Genomic DNA, 15,441 nt, shown 5'->3' with positions numbered 1-15,441 from the left:
AAAAAACAAACATCCCCCAAAAATAAATGAAAAGGTGAAGTGCAAATGTGAATTTAACAAGAAGTTGTAGATTTTCAACACTGTACACAAACTCCTTTGTTACAAATAAATATTTATGCTTCTAAAAAAATAAAAAGAAGAAGTGTTTCCCAGATGGCCACTGTATTGCCTTAGCAGTACAAGCAAATTAAAATAAGTTTCACTTTCTCTATTGCAGAAGGTGTTTCTAAGCAACCTTGACTATCACTAGACTACTGTGGAGTGTTTAGCTAAAGACCCTTTAAGGTCAAGTACAAAATGGCTGAGTACATCTCTAACAATGATGAAAATGACAGAGCCAGTTAGAGCATTAGTATATCAAAGATGAAACATGAAAAGAAACTTCAACATCTTCTCACCCTAATCTCTTAAATTACAGAGGAGAAAATTGAGTGTCAAGAATTGTGTCGGTACAGGGGTGTAGGCAGAGGAGGAATAGCTTCTGGTATTCTACAGCACAGTCTGGTAACTATGGTTGATGAGCTTCAAAATAACCAGCAAAGAAGGTTTTGAATAATTCCAGTACAAATATAGAATTGAGATCTGAGGTGATGGCTATGGTAATTACTGTGATCTGATAATATATATATATATACTGTAATGTCACATTACACAAATACATAATACAATTGCTATATGTCAATTAAAAATAAAAAAAGTAATTTTCAAAACTTATGGCAGTTGTAGGATTTGACCATGCTTGTGAGCTCATGCGTTACAAGGCTCAAAGCAGAAGATAGGAGAGAGACCCCCAAGTCAGAACAAATGAATCTATCAGGTCGCAGCAAGCTGCACCAGTTTCTTGTGAATGTGGGTTTCTACTGCTAAATCTCTTAGGTAGAGATGAGCATATGGACCAAGATGGACTCTGCCCACAGGTCTGTATCACAATGAGGAATCCTGTCAGGAAGTCTTTCATCTTTCTGGTTATCATGATGTGTGCCTACAATCCCAGCACTCAAGGTGTAGAGGCAAGAGGTTTAGGAGTTCAAGGCCAGCCTGAGCTCAAAAAAAGACCCCAGTTTAAAAAAAAAAAAAAAAAAAAAAATCTAGGGGTTGGAGAGATGATGGCTCAACGGTTAAGAACACTGGCTGTTCTTCTAGAGGCCCTGAGTTCAATTCCCAGCAATCACATGGTGGCGCACAACCATCCATAATGAGATCTGGTGCCCTCTTCTGGCCTGAAAACATGCATGTACACAGAACACTGTATACATAATAAAAATAAATAAGATAAATCTTAAAAAAAAAATCTAGGTGTGATGGTGCACATCTTTAATTCTACCACTCAGTAGGCAGAGGCAAGTGGATCTCTTAGAGTTTGAGACCATCCTGATCTACACAGTCAGTTCCAGGTCAGCTGGGACCCCATCTCAAAAGAAAAAGAACTTTGTGGCCTGAGAAACACAACCTGAATTGTTAGAGATTATTGATAGGGGCTGGAGAGATGATGGCTCAGTGGTTAAGAGCACTGTCTGCTCTTCCAGAGGTTCTGAGTTCAATTCCCAGCAACCACATGGTGGCTCATTACCAGCCATAATTGGATCCAGTGCCCTCTTCTGGCCTGTAAGCATACATGCAGACAGAATACTGTATACAAAATAAATAAATAAATAAATAAATAAATAATTTTTTTTTAAAAAAAAGAAGTTATTGGCTAGGCAGTGAAGGCGCACGCCTTTAATCCCAGCACTCCGGAAGCAGAGCCAGTCAGATCTCTGTGAGTTCGAGGCCAGCCTGGTCTACAGAGTGAGATCAAGGAAAGGTGCAAAACTACACAGAGAAACCCTGTCTCAAAAAAAAAAAAAAAAAAAAAAAGAAAGAAAGAAAGAAAGAAAGAAAAAAAGAAGGAAAAAAAGGAAAAAGAACAAAAAACCAAAAAACAAAAAAGAAGTTATTGATATCTGCCTATTGCACAATTTTCTGTTGACAAGCTTGAGCTCTCTCTCTCCTACCCTACTACTGTGTCTGTTTTGACTCATCTTCAAAGCTCAGGACTCAGTTATAACTGACAAAACAACAAATCCTACTTTGAGGAAAAGGAGGTCAAATTGCTTTCTGGGTCACTTCTATTTTTAGTCACTATGTGCCATAATTTATCCTCACGTCAGAGGGGACATCCTTTGAACACTCACGATCAATCTTTATGCATACAATTCAGAGTTTCCACATGTTCTCACCAAGTAAATTTTGGGGTGGAGAACTGGGTGATGGATGATACAGTCGAAGAGAAAGGACGTCGAAGAGGTGTTTCTGGAACCACGGCCTAATGCAAAAAAGGGTGTGTCTAACACCGAGGCTGACATTTAAGTTTGCCCAGCCACTTAGAAACATCTAAGTTTTCATAGTGTCAGCCAGGCACTAATATTTAGATGAGGTATCCTAAAACCTTCCCATCATAAGCCCTTTGCATTTCCCTTAAACTGAAATGTATCTGTCAAAGTTAGGTAGTAGTGCACAGGTTCTCTTTATACCTCAGCAAAGCACTGTGCAGGCTGAAAACATTAATATTCACTACTGGTGATTCTTTTTTTATTTTAAGATTTATTTATTTATGAATACAGTGCTCTATCACAAGTATGCCTGCACACCAGAAGAGGGCACCAGATCTCATTATAGATGGGAGTGAGCTGCCATGTGGTTGCTGGGAATTGAACTTAGGCCCTCTGGGAGAGCAGCCAGTGCTCTTAACCTCTGAGCCATCTCACCAGCCCATACTGGTGATTCTGATATGTGTGTTTTATTCAATAACTAAGGCAAGACAAAAGCCAATTTTGTTTGTTTGTTTGTTGTTTTTTGAGACAAACAAAGGTTTCTCTATGTATCCCTGGCTGTCTTGGAACTCACCCAAGGCTGTCCTTGAAAACTTTTGTGAAGATATTGTCCTGTCTCCCTCATGGAACACTGTTGTGTTTAGACAGCAAGTCTTGTAATTTTTTGTTTGAGACAGGGTTCCCCTGTGTAGCCCTGGCTGAACTGGAATGGCATCTGTAAACCAAGGCGGCTTGAACTCAGAGATCTGCTTGTCTCTGCCTCTCAAATGCTGGGATTAAAGGTGTGTGCACCACCGTCCAGTTTAGGTCCTGTAATTTTTCTTGTTTGGGTTTGGTTTGGTTGTATGTTTTTGTAGCTCCTGATGCCAGTGAGTTCTCCATCCTCCTGCCTTAGCCTCCCAAGGGTTGGCATTGCAAGTTTGCACTACCACACCCAGTACTCTGCTTCCTCTAATTTACAGTACACAAACAAATGCCTAATCATTTGGTTGTAGCATCTTCCTGGCAAACTGAACAGTAAGACATGTCACTCTTCACTCTGGAAGTAGTCATTGTCCTGGAGTTTACTTTGTTGATAATAATGTAAATACTACTTTTACATTTTTGTTTGTTATTGAGACAGTGTCTCTATAGTCCAGGCTGGCCTCAAAGTCACTCCTAACCCTCTGGCCTCCATCTCCAAGGGCTGGGGTTAAAGATTGGGCCACCATGCCTAGTTTTCAACTCAGCAAGCATTTTACCAACCCACCTACATCTCCAGCCCACAAATACTGTGATTTAAAACAGGGAATCGTGACAGACATGATAGTGCACACCTTTAGCCCTAGAATTCCAGAGGCAAGAGGCAAGAGAATGTGTAAATTCAAGGCCAGCCTGGTCTACATAGCAAGTTCTAGGGTAGCCAGGGCTACTTAATAGAAAGACTCCATCTCAAAAAAACAAAACCGGGTGGTGGTGGCTCACGCCTTTAATCCCAGCACTCAGGAGGCAGAGCCAGGTGGATCTCTGTGAATTCAAGGCCAGCCTGATCTACAAAGCAAGATCCAGGACAGGCACCAAAACAACATAGAGAAACCCTGTCTTGAAAAATACCAAACAAAAAACAAAAACAAACAAAACAACAACAACAACAGGGCATGGAAGCAGTCCCCTATAGTGCCAGCGTTGGGGAGATGAACCCAGAAGAACCAGACATTCAAGGCCATTCTCAGCTACACAAAAAGTTTGAAGCCAGCCTAGGCATGAAACATGAAGGGCTCTAACAAGCCCGAGTGTGGCAAACTTGGCACTGGCAGGTCTTACCCTCCCACTTTGTTCTCCCTCGCTAAACGGTTAAATTCCCTTATTTAGGCACTTCCACTTTCTTGTTTGTTTGTTTATTTTGTTTTTCGAGACAGAGTTTCTCTGTGTAACAACACTCCTGGCTGTCCAAGAACTCACTTTGTAGACCAGACTGGCCTCGAACTCACTGAGATCCGCCTGCCTCTGCCTCCCAAGTACTGGGATTAAAGGCGTGTGCCACCACCGCCCAGCAGCACTTCCACATTTCTAAAGCTAGCCCCCAAGGTCTTTTCCCTTATTTGGCCACCTCCTTATGCCTCACTCCTTTCTGATGCTGATCACCAAGGTCCAACGACTAAAAAATAAATAAAAACATCAAGGTCCAGCGATCAAAAATCCCCATTTGGCTAACATGTCCAGTGAGAACACAGCAACACATCCTAACTCATTCTAACACAGAGCTCCCCATTTTTCCCTCTTAAATTTACACCTGCAAAGATATTTGCTGCTGTTTATGCCCGGTTCAGATTCACCCATCTTGTCTCTTGTCTTGTTTTAATAAAGGATCTCTTTGTGTTGGAAATTGGTGTCTGGATGTGGTCTGTGCCTAATCTGGGGTCCAAAGGGGCACCCCATGGTAAGCAGGTCCCTTCAAACCCTGTCTTTTAAAAAAGACAGGTGGTGGCGCATGCCTTTAATCCCAGCACTCAGGAGGCAGAGGCAGGCGGATCTCTGTGAGTTCGAGGCCAGCCTGGGCTACCAAGTGAGTTCCAGGAAAGGCAAAAAGCTACACAGAGAAACCCTGTCTCGAAAAACCAAGAAAAGAAAAAAAAAAAAAAAAAAAAAGACTGCTCTAAGGGCATGATTCATGAGGTGCTGATGGACTGCTATGGTATCCCTCTGGCAGCCTGCTCATCAGACAGGCCCGTAAACATCTTCCAGTCTTGCACGTGCAGCCCTGGACTGATGGCTCAGAGATCCATCTGCCCCTGCCTCCCTAGTACTGAGATTAATGGCGTATGCCACCAACCACTCCATAGATTTGATTGTGTTTTTGTTTGTTTTTTGAGACAAGGTTTTCCTGTATAGCCAGACTATCCTGGAACAATCTCTGTAGATCAGTCTGGCCTCAAACTCAGAGATCCGCCTCCCTCTTCCTCCAGAGTGCTGGGATTAGCGGTGTGGGGGGGGCCTAGTTAATTGACTTCAAAGACGTATTTATTTTGTTGATGGGTGTTTTGCTCCTACTTGTCTATCAAGTTCATGCAGTGCCCACAAACACCAGCAGAGGGCCTCAGAACCTCTGAAACAAGAGTTGTACACTGTTGTTTACCTTCCATGGGAATCCATCCTGGGTCTTCTGTAAAAGTAACCAGTGCTCTTAGTCACTAGGCCATTTCTCCAGCTCTCAAATTTTAAAGTAGGAAATTTTGGGGCTGGGGACATTGCTCACTACGTAAAGGCACTTGTCACACAGCTGACAACCTCAGTTTGACCCTGGAGTGCAAAAACAACAACAACAACAACAACCTGAATATGAAGTCACACATGGTCTAATCCAAACACTTAGGGGCTAGAGTTGGGAGGGTCAGTCATTAGAGGCTAGCCTGGGCTACTTGAGATATTATCTCAAGAAAACAAATTCCACTATTGGTTAATTATACATAAGCATAAAACCAGTTATAAATGCCTCAAAAAGATGGTTCTCATAAATCTTCAACATATAACCTATTGCTTAATTTTTTTATTATTATGTTTATTTATTGGGGAAGTACACATGCCACTAAGAATGGAGGTCAGAGGAAAAGTTGAGGGAATGAATTGTCTCCTTCCACCATGTGGGTTAAGGGGATCAAACTCATATTGCTAGCCTTGGCGCCACCACCGCCCAGCACCAGCGTAAACTTTTTCAAGACATTTCTGTTGTCAAGAACAACCATAAAGGAAACTACCTAAAGATGAGAGCTGGCGTCTGTGCGTCTTCATATCGCTAAAGGTGCAAACAATGTGTTTACAAAATCCATGCTCTATTATAATGGTGTTCAATAATTGATGACATTGAAAGCCGATGTGTTCTTCTCTCAGAGAGTTGGTAGGCAGACCTGAGACAGAAGAAACACCCGCTCTGTTTCTCTTTTACTTGAAGGTGAAGAGGAAGTGAGGCTGGGCCTTAGCAGCAATGTCCAAAGGAAGATTGTTTGGTGACAGAGACAGGCATGTTAATCCTGTGGTAATTTGGAGCCAGGCAGGCCCTAAGGCTGACGTCACTGGACAGAGCTCCAAGTCAGTATAATAGATGGGTGCTATTATGGGTCAACGCTGATGGATGGGATTTGCTCAGAATAGCACAATGCACCCAGCTCTTGGGGGACAGTGAACATTTGTCATTAGTGATTAATCCTTCGAAAAGTCCATTTCGAAGAAGCTAACAGGGCTCTCTTTTGCAAGTCTTTTTCCTTTGAATATCAGGTGCAGAAGAGGCATCCATTCAGAAAATATTTACTTTCTTGTTCTATGTAAAGTTTCCTTCAAGGCCAGGTGGTAGTGGTGCACACCTTTAATCCCAGCACTTGGGAGGCAGAGGCAGGGGATCTCTGTGAGTTCCAGGCCAGCCTAGTCTACAGAGCAAGTTCCAGAATAGATTCCAAAGCTACACAAAGAAATCGTGTCAAAAAAAAAAAAAAAAAAGATTTCTCCAAGTATTTAAATCATGAACTGCCTGGTAGATTAGTCCTAGCTCTCAAGCCTAACCTGTAATCCACTTACTTTCTTTTCTTCTTTTTTTTTGGAGCTGAGGATCGAACCCAGGGCCTTGCGCTTGCTACTGAGCTAAATCCCCAACTACTTCTCCTTCTCCTCTTTCTCCTCCTCCTCCTTCTTCTTCCTCTTCTTCTTTTGAGACAGTGTTTCTCTGTGTGGCCCTGTCCATCCTGGAACTCACTTTGTAGACCAGGCTTACCCCAAACTCAGAAATCCACCTGCCTCTACCTCTCAAGGTCTGGGAACAAAGAAGTGTAACACACATCCCCCCCCACACAGATTCACACACTTCTTTTTCTCTCCTTTTGTCTTTTTCTTTCTTTTGGGAAAGAGTCTAGTTCTTATTTTTCATTTTATTTTATTTTCAGCAAAGTCTTACTCTTTAGCCATGGCTAGCCTGAAACTCACTATGTAGATCCAGCTGGCTTCAACTTGAAATGATCCTCTTGCTTCTGTCTCCTAAGCTCTGAGATTGCAGGGGTGTGCCACCACACCAACCAAATTTCTCCTATAAAGACATACTCTGCTGGTGTTTTTAGATGACAGCTTCTATAAATGTCAGAACAGTCCCTGAAGAAGATTAGACATTAATATATAACATATTCTAAAACAGTGAATGGCTTCTCAAAGGGCTCAGGAAATGCAGGTGAGTTTTAATCTTTTTAAAAGATTTATTTATTTATTATGTATACAGAAGAGGGCCCCAGATCTCATTACAGATGGTTGTGAGCCACCATGTGGTTACTGGGAATTGAACTCAGGAACTTTGGAAGAGCAGTTGGTGCTCTTAACCTCTGAGCCATCTCTCTAGCCTGGTGAGTTTTAAAGCATGTAATATATTGCAAGTGTCTAGGAGGGTTAGTAAAATTTGGTGGCCTTGAAGATGAGATATCAGTGATACTAAAAAGAGAGCCCTGTTATGGTTACACAAACTGAGGTGTTCCGTTATTGTTTGTGCTCATTTCTAGTGGTTATTCCCATAACACTCGGAAGGTGAAAGCAGGCAGACCAGAACTTCGTGCTCCGATTCAGCTGCTTGTTGAGTTCCACGCCATACTGAGCTACAGAAGACCCTGTATCCAAAACACAAATGGCTGGGTAGTGGTGGTGCAAGTCTTTAATCCCAGCACTCAGGAAGCAGGAGGGAGGTGGATCTCTTTATTTACTTTAGAAGAACCAACTTTTATTTAACTCTTAAGTCACTTGTCCCCATGGTCCCATTGTTCTCCATGTCAAGGTTCCCCTTACAAACTAATGAAATGCTATATCATATTCCTAATCCCCTCTCACATAATGTTCTGTGTATATTTGATGAGACACCCATCATTTGGACTTCACCTCCCGGTGCCCAGAATGGACCCTGCTCTATCCACCCACAAAGATAAGTCTGGTCTCTAGTCATAATACACAAAACAGGCACCAGCAGCAAAGTAGACAGATTTGGCCTGCCTTATGGCCCTGAGAATATCCATGAGCTCAGAACAATGACGGGCAAATCTATGCTTGAGAACATGACCCGTGTCATCATAGCTCTCCAAAGGGGCGGGGTACATCTCCAGGAGCAGCTCGCTCAGATTTGCTGTGTGGCGGAAAAGGTCATGAAGGACAGCCATGGATATGTCATTGTCAAGGAAGTTGATCTTACTGAGCTGGGTACACTGGTTTAAGACAGGCAGGATGGCACTGAGCTGGGAGACCTTCATTCTGCAGCCTTCCAATTCCAGGGTCTTCAGAGTGGCTGCAACTCTCTCCAGAAGAATACAGAGGGGCCCAGTACTTAAACAGGACAATACCACACTGCTGAGGTTCAGGTGTGTGAGCTGATGTAGGTTCAGACTCAGGGGTAGATGATTCAAGTCTGCCTGTGAAAGCTGGGAGTGAGTGATGGACAGAGTCTCCAAGGGGGTCTTCAGGCACCTTAGCAAGGTTTCCAGGTTGTCTTTCAGAAAGTAAATGCCATTCAGATAGAGATGCTGGAGACAGTCCAGGTTGGGGAACTGAGGACCAGGCTCTGTGACACACTTCTTCATGTCTGGTAGAGCAGAGTTACCACTGAAAGCAGTCTGGCGGATTCCCAGGAGAGGGAGTTTGCAAAGATTTCTCAGCTGCGCCAGGCAATGTGAAAACCAGGCCTGGCTTCCCTGTTGCCACCAGGAATTCAGTTCCAAGTCCTGGACACAGTCTCTGTCTAAAGTGTTCAGGATCCCTATGACAGTGTAGACGTGTGATGCTCTGATCTTCAGCTCCCTGCAGTACAGTTGCACTGAGCCTTTTCTCCACCTGGCCTCCTTGAGATGCTCCCCACAGAGGTCAAAAATCAGCCAACACCCTCAAGGGCTGCTTCACCCCACACTCTGCCTCCTGTTCCTCTGTAGCGTCTTTCTGACTCAGGACCCGTGGAGTTAGCTGACATCTATGCCTCCAGTCTGTTCATCCCAGAAGTCCTGGTGTATATCCTGCAAGTCAAGCACTTGGAGTTTCCACCTCCTGGGGCGCACCTTCTGGGTCTCCAGAAAATCCAGTGCATCCACCACAGCCTTCAAAGTCTCCATGTGGGAGATGGTTGGCAGGGCCCCCATGGAGAGGCAGTGAAAGGGCCAGGCTGCCACCATGGCCCTCACAAGGTTGGTCTGTCTGCCGGTGATGGCCTCCTTGAACAGTGGCGGGAAGAGCTCCATGGGCAGGTCCTCCAGAGCAGAGATGGCCAAGGCCTCATCCTTCAGGAGCCACTGCACTGCCTGGTGCAAGAATGTGTCATGGGCCAGGTCACGAATCCTTGTAGATCCTCAGAGTCCAGAATCTTGAAGAGGCCAGAGGCTGGCTGTGGTGGCTCTTCTGTTCCCAGCAAGGCCAGAGAGTGACTCAGGCTCCAGGACTTTCTTCTCCGGCTCCTCTGACCCTTTCATAGGACTTCCCACTCTCACCTCCTCTTTGTAGTCCCACCTCCCAACCATGAGCTGCACTCTGATTGGTGGATTCCATCTCCATCCTGTTGATTCTATTTGAAATTTGGCATTACGTAGATTGATTGAATCATGTCTCAGTGTGGGAAAGAGAAAGATCCCAGGCTATTGTCAAGGTCAAGGGATCTTCTGTGGTACCTCTCCACAAACTCTGAGTTCTAAGATTTGTTTAGTTGATGATTTAGGAGTTTCTTTTCAGAGAGGGTCTCACCATAGTTTATGCCTACCTGAAATTTACTCTGTAGCCTTAGCAGACTTCAAACTCTCAGAGTCCCTCTACCTCAGAATCTGCCTGTGAAATAAGATTATGGAAGAGAGTGACTACCCTCTGTTTGTTCTATGTAGTTCTCATTATGAGTCAGCTCTAAAGTAATCTATTTCTAACAGACCGACCACATAAACCTAAAAACACCATAATCAAGAGGCCTGTGTCCCTGTCAAAATCATGAGTCTGTCTGGATTCAGAATCTGAGTTGGAGGCTGTAGCAAGCATCTGCTGACACAGATACTAATTGACTGGAGCCAGGTGATGGCACACACCTGTAATCCCAGCTCTCAGGAGGCAGAGGCATGAAGAGCTCTGAGTTCAAGATCAGCCTGGTCTATAGAGTGAGTTCCAGGATAGTTAGAGCTACACAGAGAAACCATGTCTCAAACAAACAAACAAACAAACAAACAAACAAAAAACTACCCCAAAGGGTGGGGCAGTGAAGGAGTAGGCTGGAGGATAGTTGGAGTCCGGGAGAGTGGAGGCAGGCCCTGGGTGGTAGATTTCCATAAGTAGAGTACTTGCAGAGCTTGCATGAGGCCCTGGGATCCTTCCTCAGCATAAACCAAAGTCCATAAACCAGGCTTTGTCCTTGTTGGCAGCAAATAGAAGGAGGCTATTTCTGCATACTGAGAAATAAAAGCCAAGGGACAGGTCTTTCATTAGGGGGATCAAGAGCACACAGCTGCACACATGTCTCAATGTGTTGGAAACAAAATGGTGTGCAGTTGGGTCAGACCACATGGGCCTAGATTGACATGGAGAACATGGGACAGCTGAATGTGGAGTCATAAAGCCTCTACAAGAATTGGAGTTGTAAACTAAAAGTCAGATCCTGGGGCCTGGATGCAATCCTTCTACCCTCTTCCTTAGTCATTAGCCAGTTCCCAAGTTCCTGGTCAGGACCGTCAGGTGACTATAGGGATGCAAAGGTCCTGTGAAGTCTGAGCTCTTGTCAAAGTAAACAGAAGCCATTCTGACACCCTGCGGGGCTTCTGTTACATCCCAATTGTTACATCCCAATTGTTACATCCCAATTGTGTGGCTTCTGCTTGTACAAAGTTGTCAACCTCAACTGGCATCTCTTTAAATTAGAGGCCGGCCTAGTCTACAGAGTGAATTCCAGGACAGCCAGGGCTATGTAAAGAGATCCTGTCTCAAACAAACAAACAACATACAACAAAAACAAACAAACAAAGCAGAGAGGTGCAGGCAGGGGGATTGCTACAAGTTCAAAGCATGTCTGGTCTTCACAGCAAATTCCAGTTCAAACATGGCTGTATAGTAAGATATACTGTCTTAAAAGAGAAAGAAAACAGGGGCTGGAGGGATAGCTTAGCGGCCAAGAGTGGTGGCTACTCTTCCAGAGGGTTCGGGTTCAATTCCCAGCCCCCACATGGCAATTTACAGCTTTCTGTAACCCCAGTTCCAGGAGACCCAATGCCCTCTTTCTGGCACCAGGCATGCATGTGGTATACAGACATACATGCAGGCAAAACTCCCACACACTGCTGGGGGTGGCGGTGCACGCCTGTAATCCCAGCACTTGGGAAGCAGAGGCAGGCATATCTCTGAGTTTGAGGCCAATTTGGTCTACAGAGCAAGTTCCAGGACAGCCAGGGTTACACAGAGAAACCTTTGTCTCAAAAACACAAAAGCAAGAAACAAACTGAGTTAAAAATAGGGAATTATATTCATATATGGATATCAAGTGACTTACCAAGTCACAAAACTGTATATAAATTCCCACATCATTCAACACACCAACAGCAGAGGTTTAGTTCTGGCATACTCAGAGGTGAAGACTGTGGCTACAGTTTTTGTTTGTTTGTTTTGTTTTTGTGTTTTGTTTTTAGCTTACAAGAAATGAAGTTGTGTTGTGATGTCTTTCAAACCAACTTTGCTTTGTCTTTTCTGTCTCCAGCTTAGTCCCCATCCACCCCATCCTCAGGGCCTCCTTCCCACAGGGCCTCCTTTTCACATTCAAGTTAAGCACTTAGGCTTTTGCAGCAGGCCTGTGTTTGTTTCACAGCCTCCACATGGTGTCTGGACAGCCTGTAACTCCAGCTCCAGGATTTCCGAAGCACGCCTTTAGCCTACATGAAAAAGTATAGATTTTCTTTGGTTTGTTTGGTTTTTAATCTTTCTGAGACTGGAGCACCCACTTGATATAAATAGGAAGTGTTTTGTCCTGGTCATATTTCCTCAAAACTATGACATAGTATTTCTTTTCTTTTCTTCCCCCCCCCCCCCCAGACAGGGTTTCTCTGTGTAGCTTTGCGCCTTTTCCTGGAACTCACTTGGTAGCCCAGGCTGGCCTCGAACTCACAGAGATCCACATGCCTCTGCCTCCTGAGTTCTGGGATTAAAGGTGTGCGCCACCACCGCCTGGTCTTTTTTTTTTTTTTTTAAGATTTATTTATTATGTGTACAGTGTTCTGCCTGCATGTATACATGCAGGCCAGAAGAGGGCGCCAGATCTCATTACAGATGGTTGTGAGCCACCATGTGATTGCTGGGAATTGAACTCAGGACCTCTAGAAAAGCAGTCAGTGCTCTTAACCTCTGAGCCATCTCTCCAGCCAGACATAGTATTTCTTAGAAGATATCAGGACCACTAGCAGAAGAGTCTGAGAAGTTGGAGGCTAGTCTGTCTACATGGTGATTTCCATGCCAGCCAGGGCTTCAGAAATGAGATCCTATGTCAAGAATTAGGTGAGGAAGAGAGGGACTTGGAGGGCAGAGGAAGGGGTAACCATAATCAGGATGCATTATGTGACAAAGAAAGTCTATTTTCTTTTCTTTCTTTCTTCCTTCCTTTCTTTCTTTCTTTCTTTCTTTCTTTCTTTCTTTCTTTCTTTCTTTTCAGAGCTGAGGACCGAACCCAGGGCCTTGTGCTTGCTAGGCAAGCACTCTACCACTGAGCTAAATCCCCAAGCCCCAAAAGTCTATTTTCAATAAAAGGAAAAAAGATTAAAAAGTAAGATTGAAGGGTTGAGGATTTAGCTCAGTGGTAGAGCGCTTGCCTAGCAAGCACAAGGCCCTGGGTTCGATCCTCAGCTCAAAAAAAAGAAAAAGAAAAAAAGAAAGAAAGGTAAAATTGATGCCAAGAATTTGTATCCAGCATTGTTGGAAGCATCTTTGCTAACTAACTCCACAGCCCTAGAAGAGTGAGAGTGGGATTGGAAGAACTGAATCCAGTACTAGATATAAAGCAAAGAACAATCAGACTGCAACCCACAGAACCACGGAGGCTACATAGCAGGGGGGACCCTAGGAAGACTGTGGCTTATAAGTTTTGGTTTTACTCAATCAATGGGTAAGCCTCAGTGAAACATTTCATTATTAGGCTAAGAATTTGTACTGTATCAAGCTGATAAAAGAAAAAAAGAATGAATGAATGAATGAATAAATAAATAAATAAATAAATAAATAAATAGAACTGAATCCAGGCTTTACTTGGATTTACTTGAGTTTTGTTGCTTGCATTCTTGAGAGAAAGTCTCAATAAATAGCTCAATCTGGCCTTTAACTCACTGTCATTCTCCTGCCTCTGTTTCGCAAATGTTAGGATTGCAAGTGTGAATCACTAGACTAGCGGAAGGCACTTTTCTTTTCTTGAGACAAGATCTCCCGTAGTCTAGAAAGGCCTGGAATTTTTCTGTGTGGTCAACCTTGACTCCTGACCTCCTACCTCCACCTGCTGAGTGCAGGAATTACAGGCATGGTCTGCCATGTCAAAGTTGAGGCAACTTTTGAAGCTAGAAAGTTAAGTATAGGAATCCATGTGTTTCAAAGACAATATTTAAATGGTGTCCTATTTAAAAGGTCAGGAAAAGCCAGATTATTGACATTCCAAGGAGAAAGATGGTGTTGGGAGTACTAACGATGTAGTTTAGCTGTTAGAATGCTTGGCTACCTGACACAAAACTAGGGGTGGAGCTCTGTCACCATAGAAACTAGGTGCCATGACTCACACCTGTAATCCTAGTACTCAGCACTCAGGAAGCAAAGCAGAGGCAGGAGGATCAGAAGCAGTTTATGAGACCCTGTCAGAGACATCCACACCCATGCTCTCAGGAGTGTCTTATGTTCTTTCTAATCGCTTTCTTTCTTAGCCTTCATGCTTAAGCCCACATTAAAATATATTTAATAAACACCCAGCAAAAGAAGCTACTTACCCAATAGAGAGCATGCCTGAAATAGAATTATTTGGGGGTGGGGGGGTGAGGTGATCTCATTGTAGCCCAATCTAACTTCAAACTCACAGTAATCCTCCTGCCTCACCTCCCAAGTGCTAAAATTGCAGGCATTAGCCATCATGCTCAGCTGGAAATAGAATTACCCTTTGAATAATCACTTGGAGAAAATAGTAGTTGAGGCAGCAAATAGCTAAGGGAACCAAGGACCGTGTGGTTTAGGGCAAGAAAACTCTAATTTCTTAGATACATTATCAAAATTATCAGTAAAGGGATAATTGCACCCATAGACTTCTTTTGTAGAATTCTCTATGGAACATGAATTACAGATATTAACAACCTGGTTGGACACCATGAAATGCACCAATATAATCACTGTCTTGATGAAATACACTATTGAAAAGACAAGGGATATTTCTAATGCATAGTTAAATTACAATGAAAGGCCTGACAATCATGTCTCAAATAATAAACTCTGGAAACAGAGTTCACCATCTTTAACCATCGGGGAAATGCACATTAGACGAAACTCATCCCATTTGGAATGGCTACCAGCCCGAAGAAAAAGGACAACAAATTCTAGAGGTGGGAGGGGAGAGGACCCTTCATATTCTGCTGGTGGGAGGGCAGATCTGTGACACTATGGAAGGCAGCAGAGGTTCCTCAATCCAAAACCAGAACTATCATGACTCAGGTAGCCCACTTCTGAACACATACCTGAAGTATTTCATGTCCATAAACCAGAGAGACTTGTCCATCCCTGTTTACTGTCACATTTAATCACAATAGCTGGGAGATGGAAACAGCCTCAAGGTGCAGCAAATGAGTGGATGGAGGAAATGAGGTACACACACACACACAGTGAAGTGTTATGATTATTTTTTTAAAAAATGGAAGATTGGGGATTTAGCTCAGTGGTAGAGCGCTTGCCTAGCAAACGCAAGGCCCTGGGTTCGGTCCTCAGCTCTGGGGGAATAAAAAATGGGGCCTGTGAGATGGTTCAGTGAATAAAAGCACTTCTTTGCTGTTCTCTGAAGTTCAGTTAGGCACTTTCTGTAAATAATGAGACTAAGTTGCTTGAAGACTGGGAATTTTATTTTGTTATAAGACATCTTTCCACTCAAATTGTTCTCTGGACCCCGTGAACAAGATAGCAT

General features: G+C 43.6%; 1 protein-coding gene across 1 annotated transcript; it reads right to left on the bottom strand.

Annotated features, from left to right (window-relative positions):
• Nucleotides 1-8,248: 8,248 nt before the first annotated feature.
• Nucleotides 8,249-9,842, bottom strand: LOC118593833 (PRAME family member 12-like). The gene is made up of 3 exons (XM_036203425.1): nt 9,753-9,842; nt 9,353-9,592; nt 8,249-9,151 (listed from the first exon to the last, which is right to left on the bottom strand). The coding sequence occupies exons 1-3, from the start codon at nt 9,840-9,842 to the stop codon at nt 8,249-8,251; spliced, it is 1,233 nt and encodes a 410-aa protein (XP_036059318.1).
• Nucleotides 9,843-15,441: the final 5,599 nt, after the last annotated feature.

Source organism: Onychomys torridus, chromosome 12 (assembly GCF_903995425.1).
Source record: "Onychomys torridus chromosome 12, mOncTor1.1, whole genome shotgun sequence".
Taxonomy (NCBI): Eukaryota; Metazoa; Chordata; class Mammalia; order Rodentia; family Cricetidae; genus Onychomys; species Onychomys torridus.
The sequence above is the reverse complement of the archived record's forward strand: the minus strand, read 5'-3'. Positions and strand labels throughout refer to the sequence as shown.

Excerpts from the sequence above, each read along its gene's own strand:
- LOC118593833 (XM_036203425.1), bottom strand. The coding sequence starts at position 9,842 with ATGGAGATGGAATCCACCAATCAGAGTGCAGCTCATGGTTGGGAGGTG. Across the intron at positions 9,593-9,752 it reads GTGGGAAGTCCTATGAAAGG|GCAGTGCAGTGGCTCCTGAA; the intron begins GTCAGAGGAGCC and ends TTCTTGCACCAG. Across the intron at positions 9,152-9,352 it reads ATTTTCTGGAGACCCAGAAG|CATCTCAAGGAGGCCAGGTG; the intron begins GTGCGCCCCAGG and ends CTCTGTGGGGAG.